At 40.5% G+C, this 22,306-nt stretch overlaps 1 protein-coding gene across 3 annotated transcripts in view; it reads right to left on the bottom strand.

The window, feature by feature from the left end:
* Positions 1 to 368: 368 nt before the first annotated feature.
* PXYLP1 (2-phosphoxylose phosphatase 1) overlaps positions 369 to 22,306 on the bottom strand; it is an 83,248-nt gene continuing 61,310 nt past the window's right edge. For all 3 annotated transcript variants that reach the window (XM_068145473.1, XM_068145471.1, XM_068145472.1), the window contains exons 3-6: positions 18,845 to 19,006; positions 17,934 to 18,060; positions 5,086 to 5,225; positions 369 to 2,699 (exon numbers count right to left, since the gene is read on the bottom strand). In XM_068145473.1, the coding sequence (XP_068001574.1) occupies positions 1,768 to 2,699; positions 5,086 to 5,225; positions 17,934 to 18,060; positions 18,845 to 19,006 (1,361 nt within the window). In that variant the 3' untranslated portion in view covers positions 369 to 1,767. The remainder of the gene's footprint in view (positions 2,700 to 5,085; positions 5,226 to 17,933; positions 18,061 to 18,844; positions 19,007 to 22,306) is intronic.

The following is a 22,306-nucleotide window of genomic DNA, read 5'->3' as shown; positions in this document are numbered from 1 at the left end:
GTCTGGGGTCTTGACGCTTTTCGAAGCCAAACAAATGAGTAATCTGTCCAAATCCACATCTCCAACTCAAGGCTGCATCTCCAAACTTTTAAAACAAAGGGCATTTTTTTTGAAGAAGAAAATCAAAACAATTTGGTTCTGTGGTCTGTCCTCAAAAGATGCAAGGTAAGATGCTATTCCTAGTACAGGCTTTTGGAGACACCAGAAGTGGCTACGAAGGGTTCACATTTTCTAACTTGAAACACCAGTGATACGCCCTTGATAATATTTTCAGCAGCATTCCTGCAAATGGTCACCAAACAGCAAAGCTCCAACAGATTTTGTTATTGCAAGCAGCAAAAGAAGTCAGAAAAAAATGTAACACAGGATTATACAAAGAGTCCCCAAATTTTATTTGAACAAACGTTTTCAAACGCACCATTGAAAACAGAGTGTGGAATGCCAATAGTCAGAGAACTTAGGCTGAGTTATGTTTTCTTTGATGAACTAGCACCATTGAATCACAAGTCACAGACTAAATAATTCCTAGAGGTGTAAAAAACCTTCACCATTACAAAATTCCTAGGTCTATTAAAAAATTAGTTTTCAATTTACTCCTTCTAAAGAGATGAAAGCAGTTTGAAGTTCTCGTATCTACACATGTCAAGTCACCATAAAAGACAGTTTACTCTTTAAGTCTAAACATCCTGATCAAGGGGAAGAAATGTCTAAAAATGAGCTTCACAAGTCTTGACTAACTAAAGAAGTAAGAAAGATCTACTGTGTTATAAATACACACAGTACAGTATGTACAGGTCTGATCTTACAAAAGAAGAGCTTCCTAGGCCATAAAAATACTAACTCAGCTACAAAATTCTCTTAGTGTTTAATCAAGCTGTCTCAAGCAATCACTATATCAAACTCCTAAAACACCGATTTGCTCCACAGCACAGCAGCCTGAACATGTTCACAATGGGAAAGAGCCAACACTTCACCATAAAACTGATTTCTAATCCTAACTTCTCACTCAGGTTTAGTAGCAACATTAGTGTTTGCTATCTACTGTCATGTCACAAGAGTTTACGTATTTCTGGACTGTGTCTGAACTATTCAAAGTGCTGAAAGTGCGATTAAAGAAGAGGGGTTTGTATCCATTTTCCAGTACGCCCTTCTCTGGCACTGGCAACAATAGCCAGGTATTTATATGTCTGTGAGGTTAAAAAGGCACAGGATCATTTGGACATGCTCAGGAAGCACGCAGACATGCACTTTGCTTCAAAGACCTGTCCCTAAACCCTAAAATGCTTCTGAGTAGGGAGCTTCTAGAATTCCTCACAAACAGTTTAATGCAGATACCTGGAATTCATAAAGACCTTGATACAAACTGCTTACAATGAGTGTGAGACAGTGGGCAGGGGGGAGGGAAAGAATGGGTTTGGTTTTAAACTTCTGGCATCCAAGTATTGCTCTGAAATAACAGAGAAACAAAAGTCTCTGCTCTCTCAATTTTCATCAAGCAACATCCAGATTACAGTAGCCCATGGATTTATCATTACAGGTAACAGAGCATCTGTGAGTGCACACACAGAGACACTCCCTCAGTTCTTCTACTGGAGATCATCAGCAGCCCGAATGAAAATAAAACTATTTGAAGACTGTTGCAAGCAATATCCTTTTGTACTTACATATCCCAGTACGAGAAATAACAAACCTGAACTGTGCCTCAACCAGAATACAGACTTCAACTGATAACACAAGTTAACATCGCTTCCTTTCCACCTTGCTTCTCTACAGTGGTCTTCTGCGACATGCATCATAGTAACTAGTGCTGTTAAAAATTAAGAACATATCCCTCTTGACAAAGCTGACAAATTTTTCTAGTGGGCACATTGGCTTGCTGGAACGTTTGTAATAGTCCTTGCAAAAGGAGGTCTGGAATGTGACATCGGCGCCGTTATACAGGATACGGATGAAGTGTTCTTTGGGTCTCTTCCCATCCTGCCACAGCTCAAAAACTAACCTGGCAGCAAATCTAGGAAATCTGGCCTCTGTAATGCCCAAGGCACTAAGAACAGGTGACAACGTGACATCGTGTGCAGAGTAAAGAACAAATATTTCCTCTTTTTTGCCTTCGGCAATGCGCTGCAGCCGATTGACAGTCTGGTTGAGGAGAGGATGAGTAGCCAACAGTGCATACAAGAAATACAGTTTCTTTTCTTGTCTTTCTCTCTCATCCTCCAACTGATGTCTTTTGATGACTTGGAAGTGTTCCATACCAATGCAGCCAGTTTTGGTACACGGAAAACTGACGTTGTGGCAAAAATAGCACAGGAGAGAATCTATTGGGTTCGAAGCTCTCAACTGCCTGGTGGGAATGCCCACAATCTTGGCCATATCCACGTAGATTTTCTCCAAATCGCTGTTTTTCACCCGCAAACTGTACTGTCTGCGCTGCTCCTCTTCTAGGTAGTGGTTTCGCATAGGGCAGTCACAGCTTCCAGAGCAGAAAATGGTGCTCCACTGATGCCTCATATTAATTTTCTTCCAGTCAAAATCTGGCAAAAAACTGTAGAGCAGCGCCAACGCGCTCTGCAGGGTTCGGCTTTTCCCTGTTGTCTCCAAGTAGAGCTGCTTGGCTGTCCAGTCACTCAGCAGTAGTTTATGCTTATTTATATAGATTTCCCTCAAGAGTTGTCCATTTCTCAAGTGCTGCACTACCCCTGAAAGAGAATTTTTAAAGAAATTACCACACAGGACTATACTTTTCTTAGGTCTTAGGTCTGGAGAAATAAAAAAGCCACAGCTAACAGTCTTACTGATAAACTAACAGTTGGTTGAAAAGTTATGAACTTCAAAACTGAACTTCACCTGTGCTTGCCTATTAGGAAACTGAAAGAAATACATAATACCTGCTGTTCTTCAGTATCTCTTTGATTCTAGGAGCTAATTTGAGATGCAAGAAGCATCTGAGGGGACTGAGGTTGCTCAGCCTGGACAAACAGAAGCTGAAGGGAGACCTTCTCACTCTCTACAACTATCTGAAAGGATGTTGTAGCAAGGTGGGGTCAATGTGTTCTGCCAAGTAACAGGCAACAGCACAAGAGGAAATGGCCTCAAGCTGTGTCAGAGGAAGTTTAGGTTGAATATTAGGAAAAAAATTCTTCCTTACAGTGTTTGTCAAGCCCTGGCACAGGCTGCCACAGGAAGTGGTGGAATCACCATTCCTGGAGAGATTTAAGAGATGTGGAAATGTGATGCTGAGGGACACTGTTTGGGTTAACAGCTGGACTTGATGATCTTAAAGATCTCTTCCAACCAAAATGATTCTATGATACAGAAAGCAAAAGCTGGTTCAATAAAACCTCTTTAAAACCTTGGTAGTTTAATAGTTGTTCTTTGTACTACAGACACAGACTGATTGGATATAACATGACTATAAAAGTAAGACAGGAATGAAAATGGATCCAGAGTGCACACAGGACAGGTTTTCAGGCAAGGAGTGAATGCCATGGTCCCTGTACATTTATGGCAGCCAGTTAAACTGCCAGCAGTCAGGAAATGAATATACAGCATGTAAATTAGTGTGTGAACTCACAAAACAGCATGGTGAGGTGTAGTAACTACACAGAACTTCTTCTCTATCTTCCTTCAGGAAGTATTCAAAGTACATGATAACTTTTACATTAAGATTCTGCTTTTATCCAGCTGAAAAGGTAGAAGATGTTCTTCTACACATGCCAAAACCTCTACCCCAAAATCCACCTTGCTTGTGCTGTCTTCTTACAGCAGCAAAACAACATGCATGAATCCTTCATGCATTAGAACATCTACAGAAGTTGCCACAGGCAACAGGAATCCCAAACACCTGCTCAGTTACAAGCTGTGTGCAGTGATGGAGTCAGTTTCACACACAATGTGCTGTTAGGTGTTTCTTGGTAGCCTAACGAGATTTCTCCTGATGTTACTTACTCCTGATGCTGGCCTAACGCAAATATTTCTTCTGATGGGATCCCAAAACATACAAGGATTTGACAAGCAAGAGTTAGACTAAACAATAGAGGAGTTTCCTTGAATGGCTGTTGGCAAGATGAAAATGACACTGACTTCCCAAATCTTCACTACTACTTTCATTTTTTCTTAGCCAGTCTCCAAAGCCACTGAATACCCAGAGCCACCATGACATGTTCTTTCAGTGATTAGTATTTAAGATTAGAAGAACAGCACAGGTAAAAGCAAGAACTGGGAATAAAATGGAATAGATTAGTGTTAGAATTTGAACAGAAAAGGATTATTCATGTGAATTTTCCAATTAATGAATGTTGAAAGAAAGCAAAAATCCACGTGACTAACTCTTTCACAACCACATTTCTAACCTGTTGTGCAACAGTACATTTCCACATTTCTGGGAAAGCACTCGTATATTTTCCTTTCTGATGCACTGGCATAAATGCAGAGAGAAAAATAAACGCAAACACCCTCAGAGATTTCAGTTCATAGCAGTTCAGGTGGCAGCTACGCATGGAGAACACAAACAATTCCAAGCACTCTGGAATCTCTGAAAATCTGTTTCTTAAAAATTGGCAACTTGTTTCTATGCATCTGTCTTCCTCATCTTTTACTCCTCTACTTCTGTCTTCTTACATTTGGTTCCCCTCATGTTCTCTACTGCCTGCTTACAGCAGTCCCAGATCTTTTCCAAAATGGCCTTTTATCACTGCTCTGGGTCCAGCACTACTTTCAGTTTCCCTCTCCAATCCCAAACTCTTTGTCTCTAATATTTCCAATACCCCAGCACCACAATAGTCCCAGCCTCTCTGCACACTTCCTTTTACACAGTCAAATCTCTGATGACACCAGTTTTATCCCATCTCTCCCATCCTTTGGGTGCAGATAAACTGAACAATACATTCACTAGCAGAGGTCACAACCCTTCTCCCAGTGCTCTGGACCTGTTCCAGCAGCTCAGTGTCTTTTATACTGACCAACATAATAAATGCTTTTTTTATAGGAAGCTTTTATTTAAATATAAATACAAACAGAAGATCCCTTCTTGTAGATTGTATTCAATGCAGCAGAAGAAAACAAAGAGCTGCCATGGAAACTCACCTGTCTGTGTAAGCTCTCCCATTTCACACAAGGAATGACTAGGGTAACGTGGCAGGCTGCTCAGGGAACCATCCAGTTGGGCTGCAGAGCCTTTGGACATATGTTTAATGAAAGCTTCAAGCTGAGGATGAGAAGGTTTCCTAGAGAGACAAAGCAAAATGTGAAAGCTTCCAATGGCATATGGGAAAACGGCTCAAGACAGTCAAATATTCCAAGTAAGTCAGCTCAGAAATTTCATGGTGTGACATTATTTCCCATTGAGACAACATCTGCTCTTACTCAGGACTTTTAGAAATATGCAAAGAAATCTAACTACCTCCTAACTATCAAAGAGCCATAGGGAAATCAATGTCTTGTCATCTTGAAATTATGCTGCTTCTCAGTAAGTCACTTTGTAAGATACTTCTGGGTTTTAATACAATCACTAATAGTGTAGTGAATTTAACAACACAGGCAAAAGCACTAACAATCTAAAGGGGTTAAATTAACTATGATTTTAAGTAGATCTTGAAGGACACCCTCAAATTTTGTCATGTACAATGTCGACTAAAATCTCAGCCTTTACTTCTAATTACTTGGGGCGTCAGATCAAATAGAATATGTAGCCTCAGTTAAACAGTGCCTGGAAAGTAGTATCCAGTGGCCCCATTAAAACTGAAAGTCATTGTTTTGAGTACTGTATTATTATCCAGGAAAAAATAGTCCACCACTGGACACCTAAACAGAAAAAATACCCTAATGATGCAAGCCATGGTGACAACTGGCAGAGAGACACCAACATGTGTCAGAAGCATGCAGGGAAATACATTTATTCCATCTACCATATATGTGCAAAGACATGAAATACAACTTGTGCAGCTCAGCATTAAGTTCAAACACATTATACAGCAAAGCCTCAAATCCTGCACAGCAGCACAGAAACTTTGATACAGGACATTTTTGCACCTCACCAGTATGAGACTAGTTGATTCCAAGACTTCAAGGTCAGTGTTTCAGAACTGCTATGGAGACCTTGGAGCTTTCTGCCCCTGGATGAAGTGATGCTCAGATGCTTTGAGGGAGTAGAAACCTCTTTTGGTAAGAGGTTTGCTCTTTATGCTATCTGCTTTTGTTTTAATACTACTACAGAATTACAACATGGAGACCATTGCTAGACTTGATAGTTAATTCAGTGAGTAAGAAGAAAATCATCTTCAATTCTCAGGGCTACTTGTGTCAGAACCACTCAGGAACATCATGTTATTGATACATATTTTCCACTCATGACGTTTTCTTCTCCAGTAATCCTTGTGAGTAGAAACTGATTGATTAAAAATTTAAAGCATACATACAAGACAGGTCTAGAGCAGAGTTTTGTTCCTCCGCTAAAGCTAAGCTGCAAATCAGACCAAAGTCAATTTTGGTGAAAACTCCCCACCCCTCAATCTTTATGTTTATTAATTTAAGGACTGCTTTTGATCAAAAGTAATTCCTTGAACAGGCTGAGATTCCTTTAACAGTCAAAGCTATTGGGCCCCTGAATTACTGCTGTATTTATATTCTATAGGCTGTAAAATGAAATACAGTGTAAGCCTTTTATTCATGATTTGCATTGAAGGAACAACTGGGAAAGAGACACACAGAGAAAAGTCCAGCTTAATGTGCTGGAACAGAATTCAAGTCAGTGAAAGAATGCTGAGATCTACAGTTTTCTGCAGATTTCACATACATTGAAGTTCCTGTTCACTGCTGTACTGCTGTGCAGGAAACCACATACACAAAAAAGTCAATCAAAAGGGATTGATACCTGCAAAAAATCAACTATGATCACACTTCTGAAACAGAATACATCACTGTTATAGGGATTTTTTGTTAAATGCCAGCATTCAACAAGCGTCACACAATCACTTCTCGACTTCTGTACAGAAGCTTTGATAACTCAGCTCTGCCCCAGATGGCTCTTGTTGTAATAGGGCTTGCAGGGTGAATACAGTGAATAGTTTGTTGCTCAAAACCAACCCCAAAAAAACAATTATGTATATTTTAAAAAGAAGATAAATTTGGTCATATAACTTCTGTAGAAGTATGAGCTTTTTGTGTATTGTATATTTACACTTTCCCAGACCCACAAACCTCAGGATACAAAAAACCTTTTCACAGCAGTAATGACCACAAGAGGGAGCGGTAACACCGAGGTAAGGAGGAGTGCCTGGACTCCCAAGTTGAGTAGGATAAAGACACAAAAGAGCCGACTGAGGAACTCTCTTAAATGTCAGAAAACACCGCCTGCAGAGCTGTGTTCGCAGCATGCCCGTACAGGAGGTCACTGTACAGGCGTGCCTCTCTCAATAGAGGGGGAATTCATTGTCACAGCATTTCATAAAGCTTGAACTGAATGTGATCTGGTATAGGTGAACCTGCTCTGGCAGGGGGGTTGGACTAGACGATGTTTTGAGGTCCCTTCCAACCCCTAACATTCTGCAATTAAAACAAAAAAATCTAGGGATGAAAATGTTGTGATAAACTATAGTACAACTGCCAGTTAAAAAAAAATGCAAAGAGTGAAAAAAAAACCAAAACAGTATTGTCATTTTTACTTCAAATTGAAAGTACAACCAGTTCATTTATGACATGAAATTCCTAACTTCTGCACATTGCAATTTTAACAACATAAATGAAGATCAACGTTTAACCAGTAGAGGTACTCAGAAAAGGCTTTGTTCCTTCCTAAAGCAATGGAGGCTTCCTGTAACACAACTCTCTACAGTTCACTGTTTTCACAGCTCAGCAGTGCAATCTGAAAATGGAAGAATTAAGTGAAGAAAATTGTATTAAATCCACTAGCAAATAGCTTTTTAAGCTTATTACAGACATAGCAGGGTGAGCTACTAATTTTCTAAACTCTGCACTTTAAAAAAACCTCTAAACACAAATCAACTGTCAATCACAATCGTCTTTAAACCCTCCTGTCCTGGTCTCAGCTAGAACAGCACCAATTCTGTTCAGCTATTTTACTCTTCAGCTCAGTCTCTTCACAGTGATGGCACTTTCTGAAGTTCATAGCGTGTCGTCACAGACAGATGCTGCCTCTAGCCGTGACAACACGGCTGGCATTTGCTAGCAAGGATTGGGGTGCACACCAAGGTCACTACTAAATCTAGTGTACTACGTTGGGGAGCTCTAAGTAAAAGGTGGCACCTGAGGGAAGGAGCAGACAGGACAGGTGACCCAGAACTGACCAACAAGGTACTCCATTCCATACACGTCATATTCAATATAAAGCTGAGATATGAGAAGGGTCAAGCTCCTCTTTCTCCTTCTTTTCCCCTTCTTCAGTGGCTGGTGTCTGAGAACTCTGTCCATTCTGCCTCTGATGCTGACCCATGAGGTCCTGAATCCAGTTCCCATCTACCACAGAGTACAGTCAACTTCCCCAGTTCATGTCCGTGACACCAGTGGCAATGGTGATGTCATCAGGGGTTGAGTTCAACATTAGTTGGCATATATTTTTAATCTATTTCATTTTATTGTTGTTACTTTCATTAAAGCTGATTTAGCTTTGTTTCCCAACCCATCAGTCTGTCTGCTTAATTCCCTTCTCTTCCTGTTGGGAAGTTTCCTAGAGAGTGTCTGTCACTGGTTTCTTAGCCAGCCCAGCCTTAACTCTTAACACCTGTTTATTTCATTAGCAAGTTCTGCAGACAGCTGTGCAAAAAGAACTACAAGAACTGCAGTGCCTTTTCGGTTGCTTTTGCTGCCTTGCTTACAACCCCATGAATTCTAACAGGATCAAACCTGTACCAATAAAACCATCAAGCAATCACTTGTGGGAAGGAAGAAAGGAAGGTATTTATCAGTGCTTTGCAAAAAGATTTACCTAAAAATGATGGGCAAGGTAAAGATCCAAGAAAAAATAACCAAATGCATGACAAATGATCAAGTTATGTAACAGTGCATGAAAAAAAAGCTTTTTGCATACATATACAGATGCAAGCTACTCAGCTTTGAGCTATATTATTTTTAAAGCTAGCACAAGTTGAGCACACGCTCACAGCAGTGAATGATGAAATATGACTGCTAGACATAGTTCTGACCATAAATTCAAAGCTTATTGCTTGTTAAATATATTCCAGAGGAAGATAAAACTAAAAATCAAACAACAGCAACAAGAGCCTTTCTGCCTGAAGGGGACAGCCATTAAGATACTTCCCTCCTGAATGAATCCTCCTGTAACCAGATTCTGAACATTCCAGCAATCGTCCTGTTTAACCCCATAAAGCTGAGGCAATAAAAACTGATTTTTCTCAACAACAAAACTGACAGCACCACACAGGCTACCAGCTAACAAATTATTCTCCCTCCCCGCCCCACCGTTTCCCTTTTCTTCAGAATATGAATCCTCCTGTTGAATTGGCCAATTTACAGATGCCGCAGGAGATGGAGTATCTAGGCAACACCGCTCAGACTGCTGGGGCTGTTTGAGCAGGAAGCAAAGAAAATTACTCAGTTGTGTAGTTGAAAAGACTGAAATAGCCTTAAAATTTTACTTCCATAAAAGTTAACAGGCAATAAAAGTGAGATAAAAAGATATTCTTCTGTAATTTGCTGCTAAGCTGCAAAACTCAGGAAATGTATTAATAAGATAAATGTTCCAAATTCTGTCTGCAGATGGGATGGCTTCTCACCTAACACCATCAGCAGGAGCCATACTTCCTCTTCATTTTCAAGATTGAAAATGGGAAATCAGTCTCTTAGTTTTTAATGCTTGATAATTTGCTAATTTTCTTTGTGTAAAATAGGTTTTATCAGTAACAAAACTGAGGGTGCTTTTCCCACAGACAATTAATTCAGCTTATTGTTTTTGCTATTTACAAACTAAACACTGGGATAACAGAGCCCAGATTTAATAGCGTGGTTTTCACACACTAGCATTAATGTGGATCAATGCTTAAATCCTTAGTCAACATTTAAATGTCTTATTTATAAAGGTCTTAAAACGCTTTAATACTGAAATGTCATCTCCTATGCCTACACCCTAAGCAGAGTACAGGGGAAGAAGCCACACTGTGCTACTCCATAAGCTATTTGTGTATTGCTGCAAGCAACTGAGCTGACAACCTTCAGTAACATTTTCCTTCTTCCTTGAGGAGTTTAGATACAAAACCTGCAAAGGCATTTGAATATTTTCTTTGTTTTTCACAAGAAACAAAGACTAACTTGCTGGTTGTTCCAAATTAGCTCAGCAAAGTGAGAAATGCAGTACCAGAGTGGGCACATGCACATGATACCTCAGAAAATCTCCTGAGAGATTTTGGATGGCTTGAGTGTAGCGGCACAAAGTATTGTGTCAGAAACATGCAAGCAAATACATTTATTGTATCTATTACCTACACGCACAGATAGGAAATACAACTCATGCAGCTTAGCACTAAATTCAAATATGTTATGTAGAAAAGCCTCAAGTTCTTCACAGCAACACAGAAACTTCAATATAGGACATTTTTGCACCTCACCCCCATGTCACTAACTGAATCTAACACTTCAAGGGCAGAGTTTCAGAGGTGCTATGGGAGACCTTGGGGCTTTCTGCCCCTGAAAAAAGCTTTGAGTTCGTGAAAGCCTCTTCTGGTAAGAGGTTGGAGCATTGAGCTAATTGCCTTTGTAATAACAACATCAACAATAACAATAGAAAGAATCACAGCATGAAGACCATCGGTAGACCTAATAGTTAATTCAGAGAGCAAAAAGAAAACCATCCTTGCTTCTCAGGGCTACTTGTTTTGGGATCATTCAGGAACATAATGCTATTGATTCATTTTGTCTACTTTTGAAAGAATGTCTTATGAGCCCAAACTGGTTTTATTAAAGAATTAAAACATAAATAAAAATCAGATCTACAGAGTTTTGTTCCTTCTCTAGACCTAAGATGCAAATCAGCCCAAACAAAGCTAATTTTGGTTAAAATTCCCCACCTCTCCAATCCTTTTGTTTAGTCATATAACGACTGCTTTTAAACAGAATTAATTACTCAATTGGAACATATAGACGATGGAGATTGGAGTCAATACAGCTGACCAATATGATCGAGTATTGTTCCAGTATTGTAGGCCTACAGTGCAAGTACAGCACAGTAAAGTAAAGCAAAGAAGAAGAAGGGAAAGGAACTTCTACAACTTCTATAAACTCGGAGAGCCTTGTTGGCATAGCTTCATTGGTTCCCTATGAGTGACCACACATCACACTATTATGGATTATTGGTCCAACTACTAATGGCACAACGAGGTTTGTTGATGCAGGTGCATGTCCTGTTGTCCCAAGATAACTTTCCATGCTTACAGCTACCAGTGTCCTGTTTTAGTCACATGCTGCAGGCACAGCACTGTTTTGCTACACTGCTAGCTGGCTCTGCACTTATGCTGAGCATGGCCTACCACCATGGCAGGCTCTTGGCCTGCACTGCCAGATCGCTCACATTGCTCGTCGCTGGCATTGCCACAGGAACAGGCTGAGATTCCCTTAACAGTCTTTCCTATCTAAGCTATTGGACCACTGAACTATTGCCTTTTCTCCTCCACATGCTATAAAAGGAAGTACAGCGTAAGCCACATTTCTTCCACCAACCTGACAGTGAACAAACCACAGCGCTGCACCTGTCCTCTGACTCATTAAACCAAATACTCTTTGAACCACTTAGAAATTTGGGACTGGGACAGTCTATAAAGTTGATCTAATTAAGATGAAGTACAGAATTTATGAAACAGAAGTGAAAAGTCATCCTCTTGACAACACTACTACATTTTAACAATTCACACTTTCATAAAAATTCAAGGGTGGCATCAATAAGGTACTTTCGCCATATGCATAGCTACAGACAAAAAAAGATGTTGGTCAAGGTTATGATTTAAAAGAGAAATTGCAACAGAACTACTTTAATTATTGAGATCAATTACTAAGAGTCATTTATTTAACAGTTCAAACTGAATAATTAATCAAGCAGAAAACTAATGGCAGATTATGGATGCCTCACAGAATTCAGAAGGATTAGAATTTTTATTTATCTGTTACTGCACAGTGATGTCCTCTCACAGCTCTCAAGTTCTGCAGGAGATCTATATCCCTCAGGAAGGAACTTTTGGAGGTTGATATAGACACAAATGAGATATTGACTTTTTTTGATTTTTTTTTGTTCACTTCCCAAACAGCTTTTATCTATGCACATGTCACTTTCATTAGAAAATGCAGAACTTGCAAAAGCCAAGAGGGCCAGCCTTCTCACAAGGAGCTGCAGAACCCTCAAAGTGACACTCAGTGAGTAAATGTGACCATGCCAGGCAGACATCAAGCATTTCACAAATGAATTTTGCCTTTTGGTAACCGTATCAAACCAGATGCTGTCTGCTAACTACACCAAAAGCAAGTCCCTTTTCTCTTTAAAAAGTAAAACAATTATTCTGTAACTTTAACTAAAAACAAAATGTGTTTTCCATGAAGTCCAAGTAGATTAAAAAGTGTTAGATCAAAGGACTACACTGTTTCCTCTTTAGAAGGTAAATGAATGGAAGGAGCCACTAAAATTAACAACAGATTACAAGAGTCTAAACAAGTGATCCTTAAGACAGCACCAGTACTGTTGGGACTTACTCATAAAACTCTTCCAGCTTTTACATTTCTATAGCAAACTCTATAGTGATTCAGTCTACTTCAATGCTCTGAGTCATTAAAGAAGTCAGAGACGACCTCAGGCGAAGACTCTTCAGATTCTCATCTGGATCATGCTTTGACCTCACTCCAAGCCAAAACTACACCTCCTTTAGCCCACAGGACAGTAATTTGCCCCTCTCACACTTTTCCTTCTTACTGCTTGGTCAGTTTCCCTTCATGCATACAGAACTTAAAAATTCCAATTATTTGTCACTAAGCTTCTTATGATTAACATCAACACCTCTCAAAATGCCTCAGAGCATATGCCAATTAACCCAGCATACTAGCAAATTATAGCAGCCTTCTGAAATTATTTTAGCATCTTGCAAAATGCATTTCTTCTGTCTCACATATCAACTGAGTGAAGAAACACTGCATATGATTTTACTTTTGACACTATAGATGCAAGACACAGAGGGAAAAAGAAATGGGAGATTAATTAATTACACACACACACACATAAGCAAACACTACAATGAAAGGATTTTCATAACATCATTCAATTAATTTTTTGAAGAGGGGGAAAAAAAAACCCAAACAAACCATTGTTGGGTTCCCTTTGGAAATTTGCATCCAGAACAATGAAAATAATAATATTAATTGAAGCTTTAGATGGAAGAAATCTCAAATGCATTTAATCCATTTGCTTATATTCACTCCAAATGTCTATGTCACAATCCATAATCCACAATACTGAATCGTGACCTCAAGGCTATTTTGCATACCCATTAGAGGGCCATGGGGCTGTAGCATAATCTGCTTAATTAATGAATTCCATCAGCTGAGTGCCAAGTCAAATAAAGAACAGACTGAATATGAGCAGCATACTGATCTGAAACAAAAGTCCAGAAAGCTTAAACAAGCCAGACTTTCGATCAGACATCTCAGCTTAATTACACAGCAGCAAGAAACCCTCTATTCAAAGGCAGCAATTACACACCTTGTAATATTCTCAACATAAATACATTTACAATCAAGCACCACATTTACATCACAAACAGCCAGAAGCAGCAAATAGCTTCCTGATGTTAAAGTAATAAATGGTCCACCCAAATAATGGCAGAAACAGTAACAATTCCAGCTTTATTCAGAAAGGTCAACTTCAACACATCTGGACAGCATGGCACAGAGCCAACTCCTTTAACCTTCCTGCTGCCCTTTCCAAGCTGGCTAGAAGATTCTATTTTACATGAACTTTTGTTCTCAAGGAGACAAGGTCTTTTTGGTTCTCCGCTCATTTTTAGTGGCTGTGAATAGTAGTTAGTGGACATATCATCTATACATTTATGTTCTAACGCTTCATACATCACTAACAGTCAAAGGTATCTACAAACCCCGACACTATGCCCTCTTAACTGCTTGTCATGGTCAGTCTGTAGCAGTGTCAAAAGCTGCACTACTTTGTTGCCTTTTATGGACAGTTTTCACTGCCTACAGGGCCCCTGCATTGTATTCCTTACCTAAAACCGAAGCGAAAATAGCTGTAAAAACTTCTCTGACAAATCCAAAACTAAGGTCTTGTGTGGCACTATAATATTTAGAAATACAGCTATTCACGACTTGCAGTTGACATCTTTGCAATAAAGTTTCCTCACACACATTCCAACGTGACTGATACTGAGCAAGATCAGAAGATCAGAGCCTTTAAGAACTCCAGAAGGAATCTGCATCTATTTCTTTACTTAGTATTTCATGCAGGTCATTAAAAGTGTTATCATTGCTATTAGCAAATGATTCATTTTTCATCTTGTTAAAGAAATTCATTGCCTACACAACTCCATGGCAGAGATATCTGGGGTTAGGTCCCCAGTCTGCAGTCTCAGGGGTGTGCATCTAATTTTAGAAAGACAGCTGGTGTGCAGCAGGCACAGAACACTGCTAGGGATGGGCATCTCTCGAAGAATTCAAACTTCTCTTGGAGGACGTTAGGTAAGACCACTGAATGCCACTGCTTGACAAAACAAGCTGATCATAGATTTTACAGGTATTACATGAAGCTATACTTAGTTTCAACTATCCTTTCACACTACTTCAGCATATTTTAGCAACATTACAGCTGTGCAATATTACTACTGCCAGAAACTGACAAGCAGATATGAAAATGGGTCCATTTTCTCAAACAGAGCTGCAATAGGCCAGCTAATCACAAACCTGTAAAGGTACCATAATCTATTTTCTTCAGAGAGAATCTTTTGTTAAAAGCCCACTAAGGAAAAACTGAAAGGACAGATAATTTCAAACAAAGGTAAAATCATAAATGCTACTGATGACTAGAAGCTACTAAAATGTTAAAGGAATGCAGCTCAATAATCTACCAAAACAAGAAATGTGTATTTGATGTATATAAGTGAGAAATGCACTTTCAGTATGATGTTAACACTTGCAGCATGGCAGAGTAAAGTCAATTCTGAGTAATTCTACACCACAAAAGAAATGTCATTTCCTTAAAGACAGAAGAGATTCTATGCTATACTTATGGTATATCTACACTGCTCTGTATGCCTCCTGCCCTGAGTAATGTATGCATGTATACAGAGAAGACGCATACCCCAGTCCCTGAAATCACCACTGACACTGCTGAGTGGGCAGCAGCATGAAGGTGTAAATTTGCCCAGAGGTTTTCATAAGACATCTGATAGAAAAATATCAACAAAAACTTTTACCTGTAAGAATTCAGCATGTTCACTGGGAAGTCCTCAATTTGAAAAATAATACAAAATAACAAAATAAGCAAAAAAGATAAATAAAAAGACCAAAAAAAAACAAAAAAAATCCCCCCAAAAGAAACCACAAACCCAACACCACAGATCCTACTTAAAAGGAGCAAAATAAATGAATACAAGCAAAGACGAAGTATGGTGATTTGGTGGTTTACATGATCAGTTTATTTCTACTGCCCGACATCACAACTAATCTTTATCAATGAGCAAACTGCAAGCAAGAAAGGTTCTTCCATGAGGAAAAGAAGAAATTCAAACCCTATCTACAGTTCAGACTGTTTCAGGTATGAAGGCAAGCAAGGGCAAACTACAAAGACATGAAACCAGACCAAACCGGACCGGACCGGACCAAACCGGATCAGACCGGACCAGACCAGACCGGACTGGACCGGACCAAACCAGATCAGACCGGTCCAAACTGGACCAGACCGGATCAGACCGGTCCAAACCGGATCACACCAGATCAAACCGGTCCAAACCGGATCAGACTGGATCAAACCAGTCCAAACCGGATCAAACCGGATCAAACCGGTCCAAACCGGATCAAACCGGATCAAACCGGTCCAAACCGGATCAGACCGGATCAAACCGGATCAGACCGGATCAAACCGGTCCAAACCGGATCAGACCGGTCCAAACCGGTCCAGACCGGTCCAAACCGGATCAGACCGGATCAAACCGGTCCAAACCGGATCAAACCAGTCCAAACCGGATCAGACCGGTCCAAACCGGATCAGACCGGTCCAAACCGGATCAGACCGGATCAGACCGGATCAGACCGGATCAAACCGGTCCAAACCGGATCAGACCGGTCCAAACCGGATCAAACCGGTCCAAACCGGATCAGACCGGTCCAAACCGGATCAGACCGGTCCAAACCGGATCAGACCGGATCAGACCGGATCAGACCGGATCAGACCGGATCAAACCGGTCCAAACCGGATCAGACCGGTCCAAACCGGATCAAACCGGTCCAAACCGGATCAGACCGGTCCAAACTGGATCAGACCGGTCCAAACCAGTCGAAACCAGATCATACCGGTCGAAACCGGATCAGACCGGTCCAAACCGGATCAGGCCGGATCAAACCGGTCCAAACCGGATCAGACCAGATCAGACCGGATCAAACTGGTCCAAACCGGATTAGACCGGATCAGACCGGATCAAACCGGTCCAAACCGGATCAGACCGGTCCAAACCGGACCAAACCGGTCCAAACCGGATCAAACCGGTCCAAACCGGATCAGACCGGATCAAACCGGTCGAAACCGGATCAGACCGGATCAAACCGGATCAGACCGGATCAAACCGGTCCAAACCGGATCAGACCGGATCAGACCGGTCCAAACCGGATCAGACCGGTCCAAACCGGATCAGACCGGTCCAAACCGGTCCAAACCGGATCAGACCAGATCAGACCGGATCAAACCGGTCCAAACCGGATTAGACTAGATCAGACCGGATCAAACTGGTCCAAACCGGATCAGACCGGTCCAAACCGGATCAGACCGGTCCAAACCGGATCAGACCGGATCAAACCGCTCGAAACCGGATCAGACCGGATCAAACCGGTCCAAACCGGATCAGACCGGATCAGACCGGTCCAAACCGGATCAGACCGGTCCAAACCGGATCAGACCGGTCCAAACCGGATCAGATCGGATCAAACCGGATCAGATCGGATCAGACCGGATCAAACCGGTCCAAACCGGATCAAACCGGATCAGACCGGTCCAAACCGGATCAGACCGGTCCAAACCAGATCAGACCGGATCAAACCGGTCCAAACTGGATTAGACCGGATCAAGCCGGTCCAAACCGGATCAGACCGGATTAAACCGGACCAAACCGGATCAGACTGGTCCAAACCAGACCAAACCGGATCAGACTGGTCCAAACCGGATCAGACCGGATTAAACCGTTCCAAACCGGTCCAAATGGATCAAACCAGATTAGACCAGATCAGACCGGATTAAACCGGTCCAAACCGGATCAGACCGGACCAAACCGGATCAAACGAGATTAGACCGGATCAAACCGGCAATCTTAGTTGTCTTAAAGTAGTGATGAGCTGAGACCTTTATGTTTTCACACAACAGGAAGGATGCTCAGCTGAAATGGAAGAGACACACTCCAAAACTGCACTTACATTCTGAAAAACGCGTAAAAGCCTGTCTAAGGAGAATGTTACCCTAAAGGTTCAATTTAACACATTTTGCTTTTTTAAAATACCAAGAATTTCTTCTGGCCTGCACTGGCAAAGGTTCCTGTTTCAAAGGAACTCTCGTACACCACTGATACAGGGGTTGCTTTTTACATCCATGACAAGACACACAAAGATCAGAAGTCACAATGTAGTTCAAGCTGCACAAATTGTTTTCTGAAGAGGAACAAAATACTTATCAGGCAAAACACTCACTCAGGAATGAAAAGAGCCAAGAATTTTACCTGCTAGGCACCAACATACAGTCGATGTCAGGTCTCTTTGTCTTGGGAATGGCATATAGCGGATACCTATCACCATGTCGAATCAACACTTGAACTGACACAAGCTTAAAATAATGAGGTGCATGACCTAAAGTGAAGAAAGAAGAAAAAAAGAGACAAAAAAAACACCCACATTTTAAAAGTTAAGTAAATGTCATCTAAATGTGTCTCCTTGCACCTGTAATTAGCTTGATAGCTTTGGCATTGCAATGAAAGAAAACCCCAATCAGAAATGATACTTATTGTCCCCAAAACATTTCACCTTTATTTTGCAATATAACTTATACAAGACTCAGTGTCTTAGCACATGCTTCATAGTACATCTAAATCCAACAGCTGTACAAGTATTGAATCCTGCCAACACAGTAAGATTATCCCACCTTTATGATACATGTCTTCCAGACCTCTGTCATAATGAGGAATTTTGTCGCATGTCCAATTTGGAGCTTTTTGATAGACCAGTCTGTAATTTATTTTATACGCATTAGTGGGATGTTCTAAGAAGGGAGATCATTCAGACTAACTTGCTGCTGCAGTCACTATAGGGGAAAGAAAGCAAATGTGCCTTCCAGCTGACTATTCCTAATGCTTTGGGACACGGTTTAGTGGTGACCTGCAACGCTGAGTTACCATTTGGACTCAGTATCACAGTATAACTAAGGTTGGAAGAGACCTCGAGGATCATTGAGTCCAACCTAATGACTCAATGATATTAAGTCTTTACAACCTAATTGATTCTAAAATTCAGCAGCCAGATGGTGTTTGCTCTACCTTCTCCAAGCACCAAAGAACTGACAGTGCAGAGTTACTGTTTTAAGTGACAGCACACAGAAACAAGCACCTGAAGCATTGTTCATATTGACCAAGCTTACCTTCCATGCTGCGTTCAGCAATGCTGGGAATATTGCAGTAAACACGAGCTTCATAAATGGGATCTATCGCAGGAGGCTCAGTCAGGAAATCAGGCATTATTCTCTTTCGACTCTTAGGATTCAACCCATCTTCCCTGATGGGGTTTACTGGAATTAAATGCACTGAAAGGCAGAACACACACATCAAATTCATTTAGGAGGCTTTAAGGACATACAGGATGATGACTTTTTTTCTTTTAAAATAATCATGCACAAAGGCTATGGTTTCTATGAAAGGATCTCACTCTACACAACAGATCTTTGCTGGGAATTTTTCATGATTCACATGGTTCAGAAGGCAACCCCATATAGCTCTCTTGCATAGTCAGTGCTAAGGCTCTAGGAATGCATCTGTCGAGGGTTGGGGCACAGCATCTGGATGTAGAACTCTTGATAGCCTTTTGCTATCTTCTTGAGGCTGCTTATTCTTTCAGTATCTCATGAAACTCTAAGAACATGAGGAGGAAGGAAAGGTCTATAAGAGGCCCAGTTGTCCCTCATCACTTTAGCTTGAAAACTGGTGTTGAAGGACTTCAGCAAAAGAAACAAGACTGCTGTAATAATGGGACTGTAAACCACTGGGAAAACAAAGTAGTCAAGATTGAAGGGGCTGAATTGCCCATCATTTCCCTTATGAATCCTCACTCCTACACAACTACCTCAGCAGCATGAAATACTCTGACTTATCTAAAGTAAATAAACGCAAAATATTTGTTGAAATGTAACCAAGAGTACCATGAAAACTGTCAAACACAAAGAAATGGAACTAAAGCTTACACAAAAGCAGGGAAATTAGAAGAAATACCAGTATAAAATCTTCTGACATGTAAAACCGTGCTGAATCCCTGGAGGGTTTTAAGGCCAGGATGTATGTGGCTCTGAGCAAGCTGATTTAGTGTGTGGTCCCTTCCAACCCTAAGAGTTCTATGATTCTGTGAAGACCAGAGTTGTACTGACAATGTCTCTTTACCTTGACTGCATGTGAAAGCACTATTTAATTTATGAGTCTTGCAAGACTACACTTGTAATAACAAATGCCCATGTTGTTTTTCCTATATGGCATTTTCTAGTATTTGAACAAGAAGATTTAAAGGTGAAATGAGAAAAAGTGTTCATATTTTTACCCTTCTTAGATTTCTGCAGTGAGAAGGGGGGGAAGAAGGAGGGGGACAAATTAAATAAATAAAAATACAGCAAGAGAACAAATTTCAAATTAGAATTCCACTAATTCTTCTGGGCCAGCTGCACCTTGACTAGCACTCCTATCTTTAGAGGTGATTTTTTCCACAATTCAGCTGTAAAAGGAAAACCGACTAAGACAGCAAACTGAAGCAATACACACAAAGATTGTAAGAGCACGTAGCCATTAATCTAATGCAGACTCTTCATTCTTACAGTACAATACACTACAGTCCAAATATTTTTGCCTTTGCCTGCCAAAACCAGAACTCAGGCATTTTCCATGCCCTTGCTAGTGCTGTTGGTATGCTTAATACCCACAAAGTGCAGTGACTAACTTCTCCTTCAGCCCTTTCAGTTTTTGCACACAACTGCCCACAGGACCGTGCTTGGCAAGAACATCAAACTGTCACTTTGCCTGTGGACACTGAAATTGCAGAGCACAGCTGCCAATCCAGCATTTATCCATCAGATTAATTTCTTCATTCCTTCCATGCTAAGGCTCATCTGATTGTGAGACACTGCAAACCACTAACCAAGAAAATAGCAGTAACACAGAGCATTGGCAGTATCTATCCAAAGCTGATAACTTGAAGGAGGCTTGCAGTAAATTAGTGTTTGGGGTATGATCCAAAACCTAATGATGTTATAACAGTTGCTGGACTCTGCAAATAAACAGCATTACAAGACACTAGTTGCCTAATGAATATAAATGGAAAATTATAGGTCTATTGGTCAAGTTTCCCAGCCAGAAAGCATTAAAGAGCAACTCTCAGCTTTTTGTTAACAATTTTCATTAGAGCAACCCCTGCTGCTGCCATCACTGCCATAACAGGTAGTAGTGTCCATACCTAACCAGCACACCTACAAACAGTATTGGGCTGACACAGATCATCAGATGGAGCTGAAATCAATCTTTTTTCCAAACTCTTTTCTGCTCTTTCAGTTGTAAATCATTATGGGATCAAAATTCCTTCAGATACTTTTTACACATTTTATAGCTTTACATTATTTTATATGACTTGCTATATTAGTTCACAGATACACTTGCCCCAGACAGAAGCCTGCCAACAGGTATCTAGTCATACTTAAAATCTTTGGTTAAGGGAATTTCAGCATAGGATGTTTATACCTGTGTGCCTTTCAAAGTCCCTGTTTCACTATGACAGGAATGCAATGTAAACCAGAAATGAGACAGATGTTTATGTGCATCTCCCACAGCCAAGGCAGCTAATAAAATATATCTGAAACCCATTTGGTGATCTAACTGGAAACTCTGCCTATATAATATCACAGAGGTACTTTGACAACAAAAAGGAAAGAAGAATTTTTATTCCCTAATATTAATAATCTGACTTTTTAAAGTGAAGAAGCTGCATGGAAGCTATCTAGGAAAAAAAAGCTGAAGCCTTACTGAAAGAATAAAATGAAGCAGACTTCAGTTTAACTCTCCTCAGTGATCCATCAAGTTAAAATTGTTTGAAACACGAAGTAAAACTAAACACCTGGGCTGCTAGCAGACAAAAGTAAGACCTCACTAAACAGTCAAACAGCAAATGATGTCCTATGAGAGACAGCAGGGGACAAGGCACATGGAGTAACAGCTAAAAGCTACTGTGCAATCCCTCCTGCAAAAATTTTCAGTTAACTCTTTAACAAAGAAACGTCTTTATGAACAAAACCAACTGCTTCCAAAATATTGTGACATATGGTTTTACTTTCAGTGTACATTCAATATGACCTATTTAAAGAGCAAGAAACTAATGCACCCAGCTTCCATACCTCACCAACAGTCCCTGAATGCTATAAAAGACACAAAAAAGACAAATATAAGACAAAGGCAGAACATTTTCTAAGGCAGGAACACAATAATTCAGAAGTGCTTTCAGTGTAGTAACAATTACTGCATAACAACTAATGCCCTCTGAAGAATGTCAGGTTTATAAAATCTACTATTGTATGCAGGAGCCCAAGCAGGGAGCCAGTCTAATATGAATTAAGGCTACAAAACAGACCTGGATTTGGCAGAATTCAGTACAGCAGAAAAACAAAGTAAAGCACAGTTCATGTAGAAGAAACACCAAATGAAATGCTAAATCACTCCATCACCAGTTTCTCTCCCTTCTGCAAGTCCATCTTCAGCTTGAAAAACAAGTTACCACCACTGTTTACCAAGAAGAAATAGACTAATCTGTGAAAAAAAAATTACCTAGAAGCAGAAACATAGGCAATAAAATCATTTTC

This window comes from Melanerpes formicivorus, unplaced genomic scaffold, assembly GCF_026170545.1.
Source record: "Melanerpes formicivorus ecotype bairdi unplaced genomic scaffold, bMelFor1.0.p_v2 SCAF_12, whole genome shotgun sequence".
NCBI classification, from domain to species: Eukaryota; Metazoa; Chordata; class Aves; order Piciformes; family Picidae; genus Melanerpes; species Melanerpes formicivorus.
This window is presented reverse-complemented; position numbering and strand designations above follow the sequence as displayed.